The sequence below is a fragment of the Gouania willdenowi genome, chromosome 5 (assembly GCF_900634775.1).
Source record: "Gouania willdenowi chromosome 5, fGouWil2.1, whole genome shotgun sequence".
Taxonomy (NCBI): Eukaryota; Metazoa; Chordata; class Actinopteri; order Blenniiformes; family Gobiesocidae; genus Gouania; species Gouania willdenowi.
In genome coordinates, this window is record NC_041048.1 from 21,945,717 (window position 1) to 21,961,049 (window position 15,333).

Consider the following 15,333-nt stretch of genomic DNA (forward strand, 5'->3'; position numbering starts at 1 on the left):
TCATGCTCTCATGTGGTTCTCTGGTATTCACTAATGACTTATTAGACACATTTATTACAGACTTTACATCATTTAACAGTTTTTTAAAGCAGTGTATATTTGTGGAGCTTGTGATTGGATGATTTTTCATGGTTCCTTCCCCTCTGGTAGACGTTAAAATCTCAGTTATTAATCTAACAGAACGTGTAACTGTGTCCCATCCTGCAGCTCTTTTGAAAGGTAAACTCTGTGTCTCATTTTACAACGTATTTACACCAGTTCTTAGTTGTTTTCGCCGGAATGTCTTCATTTATTCATTCATCATCTCTCTTCTGAGTTGTTTCCTGGTTTTTTGCCGCTGTTGGCACAAATCTCGCGAGAACTGCCACCAAGCTAGGCCATTTCTGGTGACAGTTCTCACGAGGCTAATGACGCGCTTCAGTTCATTAAGACATCTTTGAATTATTATTACATAAAAATACGGGATATTTACGGGAAAATAATGAGCCGGGAAGATGGCGGGAAAGAGGGGTAAAATACGGGAGTTTCCCGGTTAAAACGGGATACTTGACAGGTATGAATACTAATATTATACTGCAATTGCTCTGTACACCGAAAAAGGAAAATAGTTTGACCAACTTAATATAATTGTTTCAATTGATGACACCTAAATGAATTAAGTTCTGTGACGTTAAATTAGATTAACACAATATAAGTAAATTCCCATAAACTTAATCATTTAATTGTTACCGAATCAATGTTTTGCATCAGTCCAACTGAATAATAAAGACAAGTCAACTTAAAGTTTCGGTTTTAACTCAATCATTTGTATCACTCAAAAGTTAAAAAAAACTGCTAGCTACTAACCTAATACTATATTATATTTCTTCTGCCCCCACAAAGGAACAGTTAGGGTTAAGTGCCTTGCTCAAGGGCTCATATGTACCCACGGCGAGGTTCAAAACAATGACACTCTACTTACAAGTTGACTTTAGGCGACCAAACTTGATTCTACAGTTTATTGAAAATTACTTGAAGAGTAAAACATTCTACTTTGTTTAATAACTGAAAATACAATTTTAAGTAGGCAGAAAATACAAAACAGATTTCTAGAGAAATTCTATAGAAGGTGGTGACATTATGACGTCAGACGCACGGCATCACGGGAAACCCATTGATGCAAGTTTGCTCATATGAGATTAGCAGGTTGTAGAGATCTTTGAGTTACTTACACAACTGCTGAAGTACAACTTTTATAGTGTGTATAGAACTGTTTTCTGCTAATATTTGGTGTATTACAACTAATTATGTAAAAAAAAAGTTTTATGCGGCACGTCTGGATGTTAAGCAAGCGTCTTGAACAGAATAAGAAATGAGCGATACGTCTTCTTAAAAGTTCTTTTATTGTCAAGAGGTGCAAACATTTCCAATTAAAGTCAGTTATAGTTTGTTATCTTAATATGGTGAATAAACTTATACATTATATACATTAGTCCTTGTATCAGTTGCCTGTTAGCTAGTGTGTGTGTGTGCGCGCCCGTGCATGCTTGTGTGTGTGTGTGTGTGTGTGTTGTCTGTCTGATCTAATCTAAAATCTTTTTCTGGAGACTCTTGCATCTGGAGAGAGTTGAGCTGACCAGTAGTACTCAGTGTGTGATTAGATCTTTTAAATTCTGCCTCTGGGATGTTTGAAGACGTTTTAACAGAGACAGAGAGTTATGAGGGACAGCATTAAGTCATTCAGTTATAGGCTGATAAGAATCAAAAGAACTCAGACAGTATGTCAGGTATGTGTGCTTTTACTGAAACAGCCAGAGAGATACCTCTGAGCATTCGGGGTTTCTAGGTTTTACCACTTATGTTCAGTTGTCATGCTGAAATCCGGTGGTAAAAGTGTCAAATGATGCTCAGTTTGTCCATAATCCTTAACCTAACATTGTATTTTCCACCTCCGCTGAGCTCCGCTGCTGTAATCAAGCAGTCTGACTGTTACGTCAGCTCAGGGATTCTCAGCTCGCAGCCATACGACTGAAGCACGTCAAGGTTTTATTTCTGGAGAAGTTCACGTTGAAAATGGTTCCCCTTCATGGTCAGATGAATCCAAGCATGAGTTGCAAAGGGTATTTTTTGTCCATGACCTTCTGAACTGCCATGAATTTTACAAGTTTGTTGAGAGAAGCAAAGAGAGATGACAAGTATCTCTCTCTGGTTGCCCTCAAGATGATCACCAAGCCAACAATAAGTTCCAAAAGTGCTCATAGATAAAATGAAATCAAAAAGGGAAATAATCCAATAATATCTGATGATGCTGGATCTGGAAATAAGTCTGGTACGGTCTGTCATTTTGGCAATTTTTGTTGCCACAATTGATTTTATGGTTTTTTGGCTTAGTTGGAGACAATAAACCAGAAATATTGGGGTTCAAATTTTCCCGCCCCTCGACTCCATTTTATGTCACCATTTCCAAATGTTGACATGCACTCCTAAGATGTTATTGATCTTACTACTTATATTCTTAGCAGCTAAATTAAAAATTAAAAGTCAAAAAAGAGAAATCTGCATGCTCACTTGCAATGTTGAAAAACCATCAGATCCTGTTGAATATTACAAAAAGAACATAATTATAAAAAATTAATGAATTAACTAAATCTAAAAAAAAAAATCCACCATTGAGCAGCTGAATCTACTAGTAGCTGTAACCTGTATTCTGAAAGAAAACAACTTATCACATTTAAAACTGATAACATGAAGGTTATTATGAAGAGCTGTATGCAAGGTATTGTTAAATGTTATATGCATTAATTGTATGCACGGTATATGAAGAAAAAACCTTTAGCCATGTGGAAATTATATAATAGCTCATAATTTGTTAATATAAAAATTCAAATCATTAGAGATAAACCTGAACAATACTACAGGTTATTGAGGGCAGTCAAAAACAAATACTGTATATATCCGTCACAGCAACCGTTAATTGAAAATGATAGAAAATGTCATATTTTCTGGTGGCCACATTGGATTTTCAAGATGGCATCCACTCCTTAATCATTTTAATATGTATACCATAATATTACTGATATGCAAAAACATAGGTTTAGACATCAAGTTTATGATTGTATATAATTAGACTGGTCATTATGTGGTATAGTCAACCATTTTGAAAATGGTGTCAAGATTGAAGGGTGAGAAAAATTGAACCCTGATATTTCAGGCTTATTTGACCCATAAACAAGCCCAAAAAAACCTATAAAATTTGGCAAGAACTTTTGATTTCAGGCATATTTCTGACATACTGCACCAGACTAAATGGAGTTTGTTAGGGTGTAGGCTAGAGGTAAGGGAAATGTTTAGGACAAGTTAGGACAAATTATACCCAATATAATTTAGAATAATAAAAATTCCAATTAATAGGTTAAATAACCTAAAAAATCCTAACTCTTGTAAACCCCAAGTAACACAGCTAGTAAAACACTATTGACAAGGAATAACATTATAAATAAAACCACATCATGGACTATGTAGTAAAGTGCTTGTTGAAAAAGGAAGGTTTCTACCTTTATTACTCAGATAGGAAAACAGGACCTCTTTATTAATTTAGAATTCAAAACAGTAATATGAATAGCTGAAATTACATTAAAATGACCTGAACTAATTTTCTTTGGTAAGTGAACCAGGAAGTACAGACTATAGCCATGATGTACCTGGATGATCTACTTGTTCAGGATCATGAATGCTGCTTCTTAACAGTTAGCGTTATGGCTATGGCTATGGCTATGGCTTTGGCTATGGCTGTGGCTGTGGCTATGGCTTTGGCTATGGCTATGGCTTTGGCTTTGGCTTTGGCTTTGGCTATGGCTATGGCTATGGCTATGGCTTTGGCTTTGGCTTTGGCTATGGCTATGGCTATGGCTTTGGCTATGGCTATGGCTATGGCTATGGCTTTGGCTTTGGCTTTGGCTATGGCTATGGCTATGGCTATGGTTATGGCTATGGCTATGGCTATGGCTATGGCTTTGGCTATGGCTATGGCTTTGGCTTTGGCTATGGCTATGGCTATGGCTATGGCTTTGGCTATGGCTATGGCTATGGCTTTGGCTTTGGCTTTGGCTTTGTCTATGGCTTTGGCTTTGGCTTTGGCTATGGCTATGAGTACGGTTATAGCTTGATTAATAGCTTGATTAATAGTTAAATAGTTTGATAAATAGGAGAAAAAAATAAATAAATAAATGGGATTTTGTCCATTGGGGTTTTGTCATGGAATCAATGTACGATATGGGTTGAAATTTTGATCCACTGCATAGGTAAAAGAGAGCCAAAAAAGCTTTTTAATAATAAAACCTAACTCACTTGTCCTAAAAATATTCTCATCATGTCAATTACATTTTCAGAGAGGATTTCTACGTTTTAGAATGAGATCCAGGGATTAATATTCTGCATAGAACCAAATAACTGACATTTATCAGAAGGAATTTGTCAAGTTACCGATTATGCAATGGGTAAAATATGTGTATTTTTCCACAGTTGCAGTGCTTGTAGCATGTTTTTTTAGTGAGTGCGAGCACATGTGTGAGTGTTTGTGTGTGTGAAATGCATGCAAGTGTGATATTAGTAACCTGAACCCTAAAGGCCCAGAGTGACGCTTGTGTGTTTTTCTTTATGTCTCTCATCACAGGCACTCTGTTTAAGCACGTACACACATAGTCGTGTGTGTGTGTGTGTGTGTGTGTGTGCACACTCGCACAGTGAGAAACACACACGTTTCCCCTGCCACTCCGTAGGCTGCACATTCCAACACCCATGAATATCACAAACAGCAGCGTTGCTTTCCATGCCTCACATTTGTGACTGGAACTTTTTCAGAGGGCTCGCTGATCGCCACAGTGAAACTGTGCAAATAGCTGTGGCTGAGCAGGAGGAGCACACAGAGAAAGAGAGGCCATTGTTCAGTCCTGTGTGTTTGTGTCAGACATGAGGACAGGATGAATAGCTGAAGAACCTGATTGTGATTAGTTGTAATGGGACTCGCTGGACTGAAAACGCCTATGCAGAGTCCCATGATTTAAGTTTCAACGGTATAAAGAGCTGTAAGATGCACGAATAAAGGAGATGGAAAGTGGTGGAGTTTTGGTAAAAAGAAAACGATACAACTCTCTCTCCTCAACCCCCACCCCTTTTTTTTTTTTTTTTGCATTGCCCTCTGTAGCATTTGTGCATTTCTTGCCTCAAAGCAGCAACAGGGGGCAGGGTGCTGCAAGGCAGTGAGGGTAATTGTCTCAAGGTGTGGAGAGAGCTCAGCAGGCTGACATTGTGAGGCTCTGCTCCCTGCACAGAGTCATTGTGTATGTGTGTGGGTGTTTGTGTGCCCTGGTGCACTGACTGACCATGACTTTAAAAAAAACAACAAAAATAACTGGTAAAAGCGTTTCATAATGAGATGAAAAGCAGGAAAAGCTATATAAAAATATCAATGTGTGTGTGTGTGTGTGTGTGTGTGTGTGTGTGTGTGTGTGTGTGTGTGTGTGTGTGTGTGTGTGTGTGTGTGTGTGTGTGTGTGTGTGTGTGTGTGTGTGTGTGTGTGTTAAAGCCCCACTGGGGGTTTCTTCCAGAGTTCATCTCTCCTGAACAAGGGAAGGAAAAGGAGGAGGGTGAGTGTGTGTGTGTGTGTGTGTGTGTGTGTGTGTGTGTGTGTGTGTGTGTGTGTGTGTGTGTGTGTGTGTTGTATACAAACTGTCCAGACTATGGGCCGGTGCGGTTCACTCACAGCAACGTCACACTTCAGTGCGATTCAAGTGTGCGATGAGCTCCAGGTGGGTGGGGGGGATAAAACTCCATCCATTTAAACTGATTTGGAACATTTTGGACAGTGCAGGCCAAGACCAAATGTAGGAGAGAGTACCAAAAAAAAAAAAACTTCAAGCAATGAAAGTGACAAAGTGAGACAGCAGGGCTGATTTCAAACAGAAAAAAATAAATAATAATAATTAAAAATTAAATTAAATAAAGAATGAGTGCATTTGTAATTAAACATTTGAATATCTTATTTGTCACACTTAAGGTAGTAAATTTTATTGGCATATAGGCTAAGTCGTGACTTTTCTTGAGGGTAAGACTTATGCAATGGTGTGACTTATATGTCAAATTTTTGGCCAGTTTCGCCATCTAGTGAGCATCCAATGAGTGATTTTATGATATAAGATGCTCCTGGATGCATCATCGGTTGTAACCATGTATGTAACAAAGTAACAGGACAAAAACGAATTTAACAAAAACCCAACCTTGTTAGAAGAACTGACAAAATCCAAGTCTCATGTACTGTATAGTGAAATGTATTTGTATTGCACTAATCAGGAACCAGTCAGCTCATAATTAAAAAACTACCGGATGCGTTGTGGTCTGTGTGCAAGACAGCGTCCGAGTGGAGGGAAATTGCATGGGAGCAGGGGACAGCAGAAAATAAGATTGCCGATTGTTTGAATAAAAAGCAAATACCGATAATAAATTTAGGTTTCTGGACCGGGGAACAGTGCTTGCAGGCATTTACCATGGGAAAAGTGTATAAAAAGTACAATAAGGTTTAAAATGCAAGATATCTCAGACAGTTTTTAATAGTTGGAAATAATAAACGATACAAATCACCACGTTAGGTTTATCAAGAGCGATTGCACACAGGACTCTGAGGCTGACAGAGACGCTTACGTAAGGAGATGTTACAAGGCAAAGCAAGGCAAGGCAAATGTATTTGTATGGTGCATTTCATACTCAAGGCATCTCAATGTAATTTACATGATCAAAATTGCAACAGAAAACATTCAACAGCTTAAAAATCAATGTAAACATTAACATTTTCTGTAAAAATGTTTAAAATCATCAACAAACACATTACATCAACAACTACATGACCAGAAATCTCCCTCTCAGTCATATGTAGTAGAGAAAAAGAGCTCCTTTAACTTTGATTTAAAAATGTTCACATTGGATGCTGACTTCAGCTCTGCTGGCAGTTTGTTCCACTTCTTTGCAGCATAACAACTAAAAGCAGCATCACCATGTTTACTGTGAGCTCTGGGCTCCACTATCTGACCTGTGTCCATAGATCTGAGAGACCTGCTGGGTTCATACCTGACTAACATCTCACTGATGTATTCTGGACCAAACCCATTCACAGATTTATACACCAGCAGCAGAACTTTAAAGTCTATTCTGAGGCTGACTGGGAGCCAATGTAAAGACTTTAATACTGACCTCTTTGTTCTGAGCTGCAGCGTTCTGAACCAGCTGTAGCTGTTTGATGATCTTTTGGGGGATTTTTGTCAGAAGACCATTACAATAGTCCAGTCTGCTGGAGATAAAAGCATGGACCAGTTCCTCCTGATCTTTCTGAGTCATTAAACCTTTCACTCTGGAGATGTTCTTTAGGTGGTAGAAGCTGTTTTTGTGATAGATTTGATCTGACTGCTGAATGTAAGATCTGAGTCAATCAGAACACCAAGGTTTTTGACTTGTTCTTTAGCTTTTATAGATCTCAACATACTTACTGACAGCAGTTCTCTTTTCCTTGTTACCAAAGACAATCACCTCCATCTTGTCATGATTTATTTGAAGGAAGTTTTCACTCATCCAGCAGTTTATCTTTTTCTAAGCAGTCACACAACACCTCTATGGGACCATAGTCATCTGGGTTCAGTGATAGATATAGTTGTGTGTCATCTGCGTAGCTCTGATAGTCAACCTTACAGTTCTGTAAAATTTGTCCTAAAGGAAGCATATAAAGGCTAAACAGAACTGGTCCAAGAACAGAGCCCTGAGGAACCCCACAGGACATTGGTAATCTGTCAGATTCAATTTTTCCAATGCTTACAAAATAACTTCGCTCCTCTAAGTATGACTTAATCTATTGCATTACTTTTGCTTACACACACACACACACACACACACACACACACACACACACACACACACACACACACACACACACACACACACACACACACACACACACACACACACACGGAGAGGGAGAGAGAGAGTGCTGCAAAACATTGGATACAGTAAAAATCAGCCAGTAAGCAATTTCCTCCTGGGATAAATAAAGTATATCTGATTCTGATTCTGATCAGTTGAAAATGATGTGTTGTTAAAACTGATCAGAATATGTGGAAATAAGCAGAAATTTCTGTTAAACCAAACGGGAGTAAAGCAGCCTGCCTGCCTGCCTGTTTTGATTGGTCGAGTCGTTTGAAGGGCACCCTCATCAGCCAATAGAGTGTGGCCTATGTAACAGTGCGGCTTTTATGTGGATTTTTCCTGGAAAATTGCAAAAGTCTTGGGATGTGGCCAATAAAGCCGGGCACTCAATAGCCCGGAAAGTATTGTTGCTTTTTGTCATTTGACACTTCCCACAAAATCAACACAAATAAAAAAAATAAACACACAATGAAATAATGGTGACACTTTACTTAAAATTTTATACTTAATGCTGACATTACGCTGTCATTAGCATGAATAAAGTGTCATGAAGGCTGTCCTTAAGTGTCGTTGGCTAAATATGACACCTTTTGCTAAATTATGACACCTTTGGAGCTATGTTGGCATTTTTGGGTTAGGTGGAAGGATTTAGGGGGGTTAGGTAGGATTAGGGTAACGGTCATGCTAATGCCAGGTGTCATGTCATATATTAATCATATGCAGTATAGAATAAGCCTTCATAAGGGATGTCATTTTTTTCAATCTTGTTTTGCACTAAAATACTAGCTTTAAGAGACTTTTTCCTATTTCTTCTGTAACTGCCTCTACAATAAACTCCTCTGTGCCCCGCCCTCACTTACAGCTTTACAGACAGCAAGTGTGTGTCAGTGTGTGCATTAGAAAAAGTCAATCTACAACAGAAAGCGTGTGTTCAACTGTTGCTGCAACCAAGTCTGTCCAGGTTTGTGCCCCAAAACAAGCCACGCTGAACAACTCACTCACACCTGCTGTCCCTGAAAGAGGCACAGACTAGAGTGGGTTTGCAGCTGCCTTTAATAAAAGTACCTGCGTTGGATACGGAAAAATAATATTGAGGTATGATTTTTGATTTATATCACCAGTCCTACTCAGGTGGAATCACAATAGACATATCAATTAACTCACATTTGTCAAACTCATGGTCCGGGGGGGGAAATGTGGCCTTTTGGAGCATCTAATTCGGCCCGCAGAGGAGTAAAAATGACAGAGAAAACATGAATCATTGTTTAAATTATACTCAACAATATTTGCAGGGGCTCAACGTTTTCCTGATGATTATTTCGCATGATTGCAGTTAATTTTAATGGTAAGCAGTTAAAAAAACCTCACATTTCTTACAAAATACTTCAATTTTCTTCAAATTATGACATAATATTTCCCTTAATTAAAAATAAATTGGTCAAAAAATCTAAAAAAATTTAAAGGAAAGATCTTGTTGGAACTGATATTTATCACTTATTGCTTGGATATAGTATCTTACAAATTTTGTAATTTATGTATAGGTAAAAGTTAAAACTAGGGCACAATAATGTTGAAATTACTTGTTTGCCCATTGAAATTAAACTGCTCTGTATTTGGCCCCTGAACTAAAATGAGTTTGACGCCCCTGAATTAACTAATTAATTAACTAAAAAGGTAAAGGTAAAAGTACAAGTGTGGAGCGAAACTGCTGTGAGGCCCTCTCCTTTGGTAGAATCTTTACAATTAGTCAGTAAATCCTATTTTTTCCAGAAACAAACTCACTTTGTCCTGCAGCAAACATGTTGACTTTGGCTCCTTGCTGCGCTGAATCCAAAAAATTATTTAATGCTGGCAAACATAAAGAACTAAAAAAGAGAAGAAGGGAGGCGAGGGCTGTTTGTTTTCATTTGCCAAATATGAAACATGAAGAGGTGAGGCAGAAAGCTGGTTAGGAGGGAGGGAAAACGCTCAGATAGTGACCAATCCAAAGAGTCGTTTCTTACCTCCTCTGCTTGTAAGCCTCGCCTCCTCTGCTCCACCCCCTCTCTTCAGGCCTGGGAGAGCATGCAGATAGTTGGCTGTGACTGTAGTGGGGTGTGAGAGGCCCAGACAGCCAGAAAGAGGGGAGCTGAGATCAGTTACAGCAGCGAGGCAGAGCAGGCAGGCCAACAAGTGATCTACAGAGGGGAAGAAATAAGAAGAGGCAAGAGAGAGAGAGACTGAGAACAGGCAGGCATTAAGTTACTCCTCGGTCCCAGATTTGACTTTTCTTGTGTCATCAAAAGAGTGTAGAAGTCTCTCAGTCATTTGAGGGGAACATGTTTGACTGCGTGGAGGCTCTGGGTTTGGCCCCGAGACCCCTTTACGATGTTTCCCATCAGGGCTCCTGCATGCTCAGCAAGGCCAGCTCTTACTTCTCTGGCCTGGACCCTTTCGCCTGGGCTGGGACGAGCAGTATTCAGTGTGAGTACTCCATCCTCTGTGTGTGTGTGTGTGTGTGTGTGTGTGTGTGTGTGTGTGTGTGTGTGTGTGTGTGTGTGTGTGTGTGTGTGTGTTATCAGGGTTGCTGGTTCTGTTATCACCCTGTTCTCTCCACAGGAAGAGTCAGATTCCTTTCGATTATGTGTACCCATTCTCACCCCTCGGTCTGTTTGTTTATTTGCTCAGCGTGGCTTTGTGAGTGCGAGTTGCTTTGGGAGTGTATTTATACATCGAGGCGTTTGCTTTCTTTATGAATGACTCCTCATGATTGACAGCTCCTTTAAACAATGCAGGAATTTGAGCTGCTGATGTGTCCAGAAAACAACACAAACAGCATTGACAGATTAAAGGCAAACGGGCCTGAAAGTCACACAGTTGCAGGTTTATCAACAGCTGTTTTTCTCTCCCCCTCCCCTCCCCACCAACGCTTACTTTATGTTTTTTTTTTAACTTGTGTTTGAATTGATGCAATCTAAAGAACTAAACTAAACTTCACATGATTGCAGCACAGTTCTTGGGGGAGACGTGATGCCTGCAGAGATGAAAAGATTGAGCATGAATCGCTCCCTGTTTCCCAATTCCCCATGCTTCTTTTGACAGCTCCTCAAAAGCCCTGAAATGCAGCAATTGCATCAGGAATTTAAAAAAATAAAAAAGCAAGAAAGAAATCCAACATTCACACAGAGAGAAATGAGGAAAAAGTCACTCCGTCTGGTAGAATAATAAGCAAAGCTTTTGTTATCGTCATGGACTTCAGTTTCCACTTCTTTGATTACACTTGGCTTGTGCCTTTGGAAAATCAAACATTGACTTTCTGTCTATAGAAACAGACTCTCTGAAGTGTATTTATGTGTGTCACAGCGCTGCGATGAAATACATTCTCTGCACTTTTTTTCCCCTGCAATCATTCCGGACAGACCCGCATTGCACCTCCAGTCCATTTATCTTCAGTGATTATTTAGATACAGCAGCATCAAACACTGTCAAGTCGGCAGTGCTCGCTAATGATGACGGATGAGCCGTCAGGATGACAAACACCACAGCGGGGCCTGTTTCAACTCGCTGTGGAGCTTTGCCAGGTGCCAGCCTGAAAGACAAATGTCCACTAATGTTCATTTGTCATCTTGGCTTTCGGAAGTTTGGCCTTTCTGTTGGAAACGTTGATGCAGTGTCAGGTTTTAATATCAAAACAGAAATGTAGCTTTTATACTAATGTCTTTTTGAAGCTTTGAAAATCCATTTTCAATTTTTCTGATCATTCATTCATCCATCTATTCATTGTTTGACCCATGTTTTCTTGTCCAGGGTCGTGTGAGTCTAGCTCCCATCGGGCACGAGGCAGGGATACACCCTGGAACAAGGCTACAAAATGCAACTAGCCTAACATACATGTGTTTGCAACGGGGAGAACATGCAAACTCCACATAAAAAGGACTGAAATGTCCACCCCTGGGCTTGAACCCAGGCAGAAGTGCTAACCACTGTTTCTAAACCGAAAGCTTTGTGCATCTTGTTTACTCGTCACAAACCGTTTAAACCAAGAGTGTTGAAGTCCAATCCTGGAGAGTCCCTGTCCTGCATGTTTTAGATGTCTCCCTTAATCCAATGATGATGTCATCATTTAGCTCTACACAAAGCCTGATAATAAGCTACCTTTTACAATCAGCTGCGATGGACCCATCCAAAGGACAGGAGCTCTCCATGGACTGCTTTCAAATGGTATTAATAGAGGTTGTGTGCTGTAATTGATCAGCATGAGTTTAATCGTGTGTCGCTGACATAAACTTTAAGGCCCAACTCAACACACCGCACATCCTCATTGGATCTCGTCATTTTATTTGATGGTGTTCATCCAATACAATCCAGTAACTGCTGCATTTTTCAGACAACATTAGAACAAGAACAATTGAGTCATTATGTCCGTGCGTGTGTGTGTGTGTGTGTGTGTTTGTGTGTGTCTTATCCTGTGTGTCTTTTTTATTATGAGACAGTTCAGCACCTCTTCACTTTCCTTTGTTTCATTGTCATGAGGTGTTAACGGGACACGCTGAAATGTGTCCACACTCTGAAACAGCCGCTTGTTTCATGTCACATTTGTTTTTTTCCTCTTTTTGAGGATGTGTGTGTGTGTGTGTGTGTGTGCGTGTGTGTGTGTGTGTGTGTGTGTGTGTGTGTGTGTGTGTGCGTGTGTGTGTGTGTGTTCTCTTCAACAACAGGATGTTTGTCCCTCACTGACACATGGTTCTCCTTATATACTTTGTTCCATGTCACTAAGAGCTTTAAATAATTCAATTACAAACACAAAGGGTTAATTAGAAGATTAAGACGTGTGGAGGGTCAAAAGCAGGGGGTCGGGATGAACATCCACTGATATTCTTTGTGTGTCAGTGTTTTGGGGTCTTGAGGGGAAATAATTCTCGGTTTCATTGATAATAGCAGGGTTTATCTGGAATTCCTTCTCTTTATAACACTTTTATCTTATTTTTGATCATAGACAATCATGTGATTAAAGTAAAGGGAACCTAGAACTTCAGTTTAGTCCTGTGAGTGGAACAGCTCGATCGCTGTCACTGATGTATCACTCTGGTATGGTGTAGTTATTAGATTACTTTCAGTACAACTGACCTGTGAATAACTAAAGGGCAGCGCAGCGGTTTAGTATCTGCCTCATGAAAAGTGGATTTTATTCTCCCGCAGGACCAGGGATTCTTTCAGCGTGGAGTTTTCACAATCTCACACATTCATTGGGTTTGTACTACGATTACCTCCACCATCAAAACAAGCAATGTAGTGTCACGGGTCAAGGTTAGCCAAATGCGAGGATCGACGCTTCACTTGGAACTTTATCGTTCAAACACCAGTACAGCATCTTCACCTTGGAATGTGTGTTAATGTACTGGCTAGACCTTGCTGGGAGCTGCGCTAGAATAGAGAAGTAATACTTCAATAACGTGAGTGTGAGCCATGGACTAAAGTGTTCACACCCGAAGCCAGCCCAAAACTTGTAGTATGGCCTTAGGTTCCACCAAAAAGCTACTATGGCTCTCATGGCCTTGTGGGATGCTAGTGATAATCTAAGGCTAAGGGAGATAACCCTATCAGAAAAATCCAAAGTGGCAACCCGTGGATGACCTGGTCTTTAATGTGTAAGTGCTGTGTGTAAGTACTGCGTCACCTTTCCTTTGAACCCAACCAGTGAGATTTAGAGGGGGATTCTGGTGTTGGGCAGGCCAGTAGCCAATTGTCTGGGTTTAACAACTGGAGAGGAAACTCCAGCATGCTGCACAGCACTGACTGACATAACATCAACCCGGGGAGTGACAGTTACCGGTAACAAGCCAGTGCTAAATTGGTTTAGTGCAGAGCAAAGTGCCCTGGGTTCCTCCTAACAGTGGGACAGGCTGGATAAATACCGCTGCTCCAAACTAGACTGTCCACAGCAGCCAATTCACAACTGTTCAACAATGAACTCAGTTACATCGTGTTTCATCCTTGAGATGTTTTTACAGCTTAATTTTTAGTTCACTTGATTGGGCATGATTTGGAAAGGACCACACCTGTGTATATACAGTATATATATCATGGCGGAATATCAAAATATTGTGATTTTTTTCCCAAAACCACGTACAACATGAGCGGTTAAAGTTGCAGTATGTAGAATCCTCTCTCCACTCCGTTTTAAAACTGAAACATAACTCAACCTCCTTTACCGGTATATTTTCTGAAGGCGCTTAGTGGCATTTTTCTCAATAGAGACTAGAAACAAGTGTATGGACTTTATCTTGTGTTAGTGGCTCATGGTGCACACGTGTTTGAAGAAAGATCTCTGATTAGCTGACATCCAGAATCCAGGAGCGTGACGCTCCTGGATTTATAAACTTCATTTACAGGGCCAGGAGAAGGAGAATAGATTCACTGTCTACTCAGAACATTTTGGATTACAATATGCTCAAAGATGATTATGGATTTTGACCAAATGATGCCAAAAAAAAAAACATATTGTAGCTTTACGGTTAAGGGACTTGCTCAACATCTCACAGCGATGACCTGGGTTGGATTCGAACCAGTGACACAAGAAAAGTCTTCTTCATTAATCGTTATTCCACCAGCTGATCATACTACTTATCTTGTCTTGTCTTTCTCATCTTGTCATTTTATCTCATCTTATCCCATCAGATCTGTCTCATCTGATCTCGTCCTGTTTTATCTCACCTTATCTAATCTTATCTCATCTGGTCTTGTCTTATCTTATCTCTGTGAGATATGAAAAGCATCATTGTCAAAAACACTTGAGGTTGTCACTGTTGCCAAGGGTGCATCGCATCAACAAGCCATGACTACTAATGTAGACGTGGCAAGTGTTTTAGAACATAATTAATCACAAAGCTTAAGATGAAAGGGTGAGGGTTTAACCAAGCAAATATACATTAATATTCAATGCCCATTAAACAATAAATATCCTTCCTTTAAGGAGATATTTTTGAGGAAAAGTCAGAAGCAGATGGTTTGTATTTTCATGTTATCAGTGTTTACAGCTGAGAAATACGGAGGATGAACCACCAGGGGGTTTCTACACATCTATGTGTTTCTATCTATGGTTCAACCTGACCCTGATAGAATGATTTGAGTAGCATTTGCGTTGTCTCCTGTCTGCCTGGTTCCTTGATTAATTTCAGTTACTGCAGTGTCTTGTAATCTCTTTACAATACCTTGCATTTAGGCAGTTACATTTTTTTGTTAGTCTAGACATGAATCAGGTGATTCACCATTGAGCCACCCATAAATCTCCGAGGAGTTTTTCATTCCCTTCTGACATTTCATTACCTCGGGATCATCCATGTTTTGATAACAAGGTGTAAAACCATTTCAGGTATTTCAGGTCTAACATCTAGCTAACAATTTTTGCAA

At 39.8% G+C, this 15,333-nt stretch overlaps 1 protein-coding gene across 2 annotated transcripts in view; it reads left to right on the forward strand.

Annotated features, from left to right (window-relative positions):
• The window catches only part of LOC114463554 (retinoic acid receptor gamma-A-like), a 61,879-nt gene that overhangs the window by 25,524 nt on the left and 21,022 nt on the right, over positions 1-15,333 (forward strand). The window contains exon 1 of one of the 2 annotated variants that reach the window (XM_028447190.1): positions 9,983-10,407. The exons of the other annotated variant lie outside the window; for it this stretch is intronic. Within the exon in view, the coding sequence (XP_028302991.1) occupies positions 10,263-10,407 (145 nt within the window). The 5' untranslated portion in view covers positions 9,983-10,262. Of the gene's footprint in view, positions 1-9,982; positions 10,408-15,333 lie in introns of those variants that run through there. 2 annotated transcript variants of the gene reach the window in all.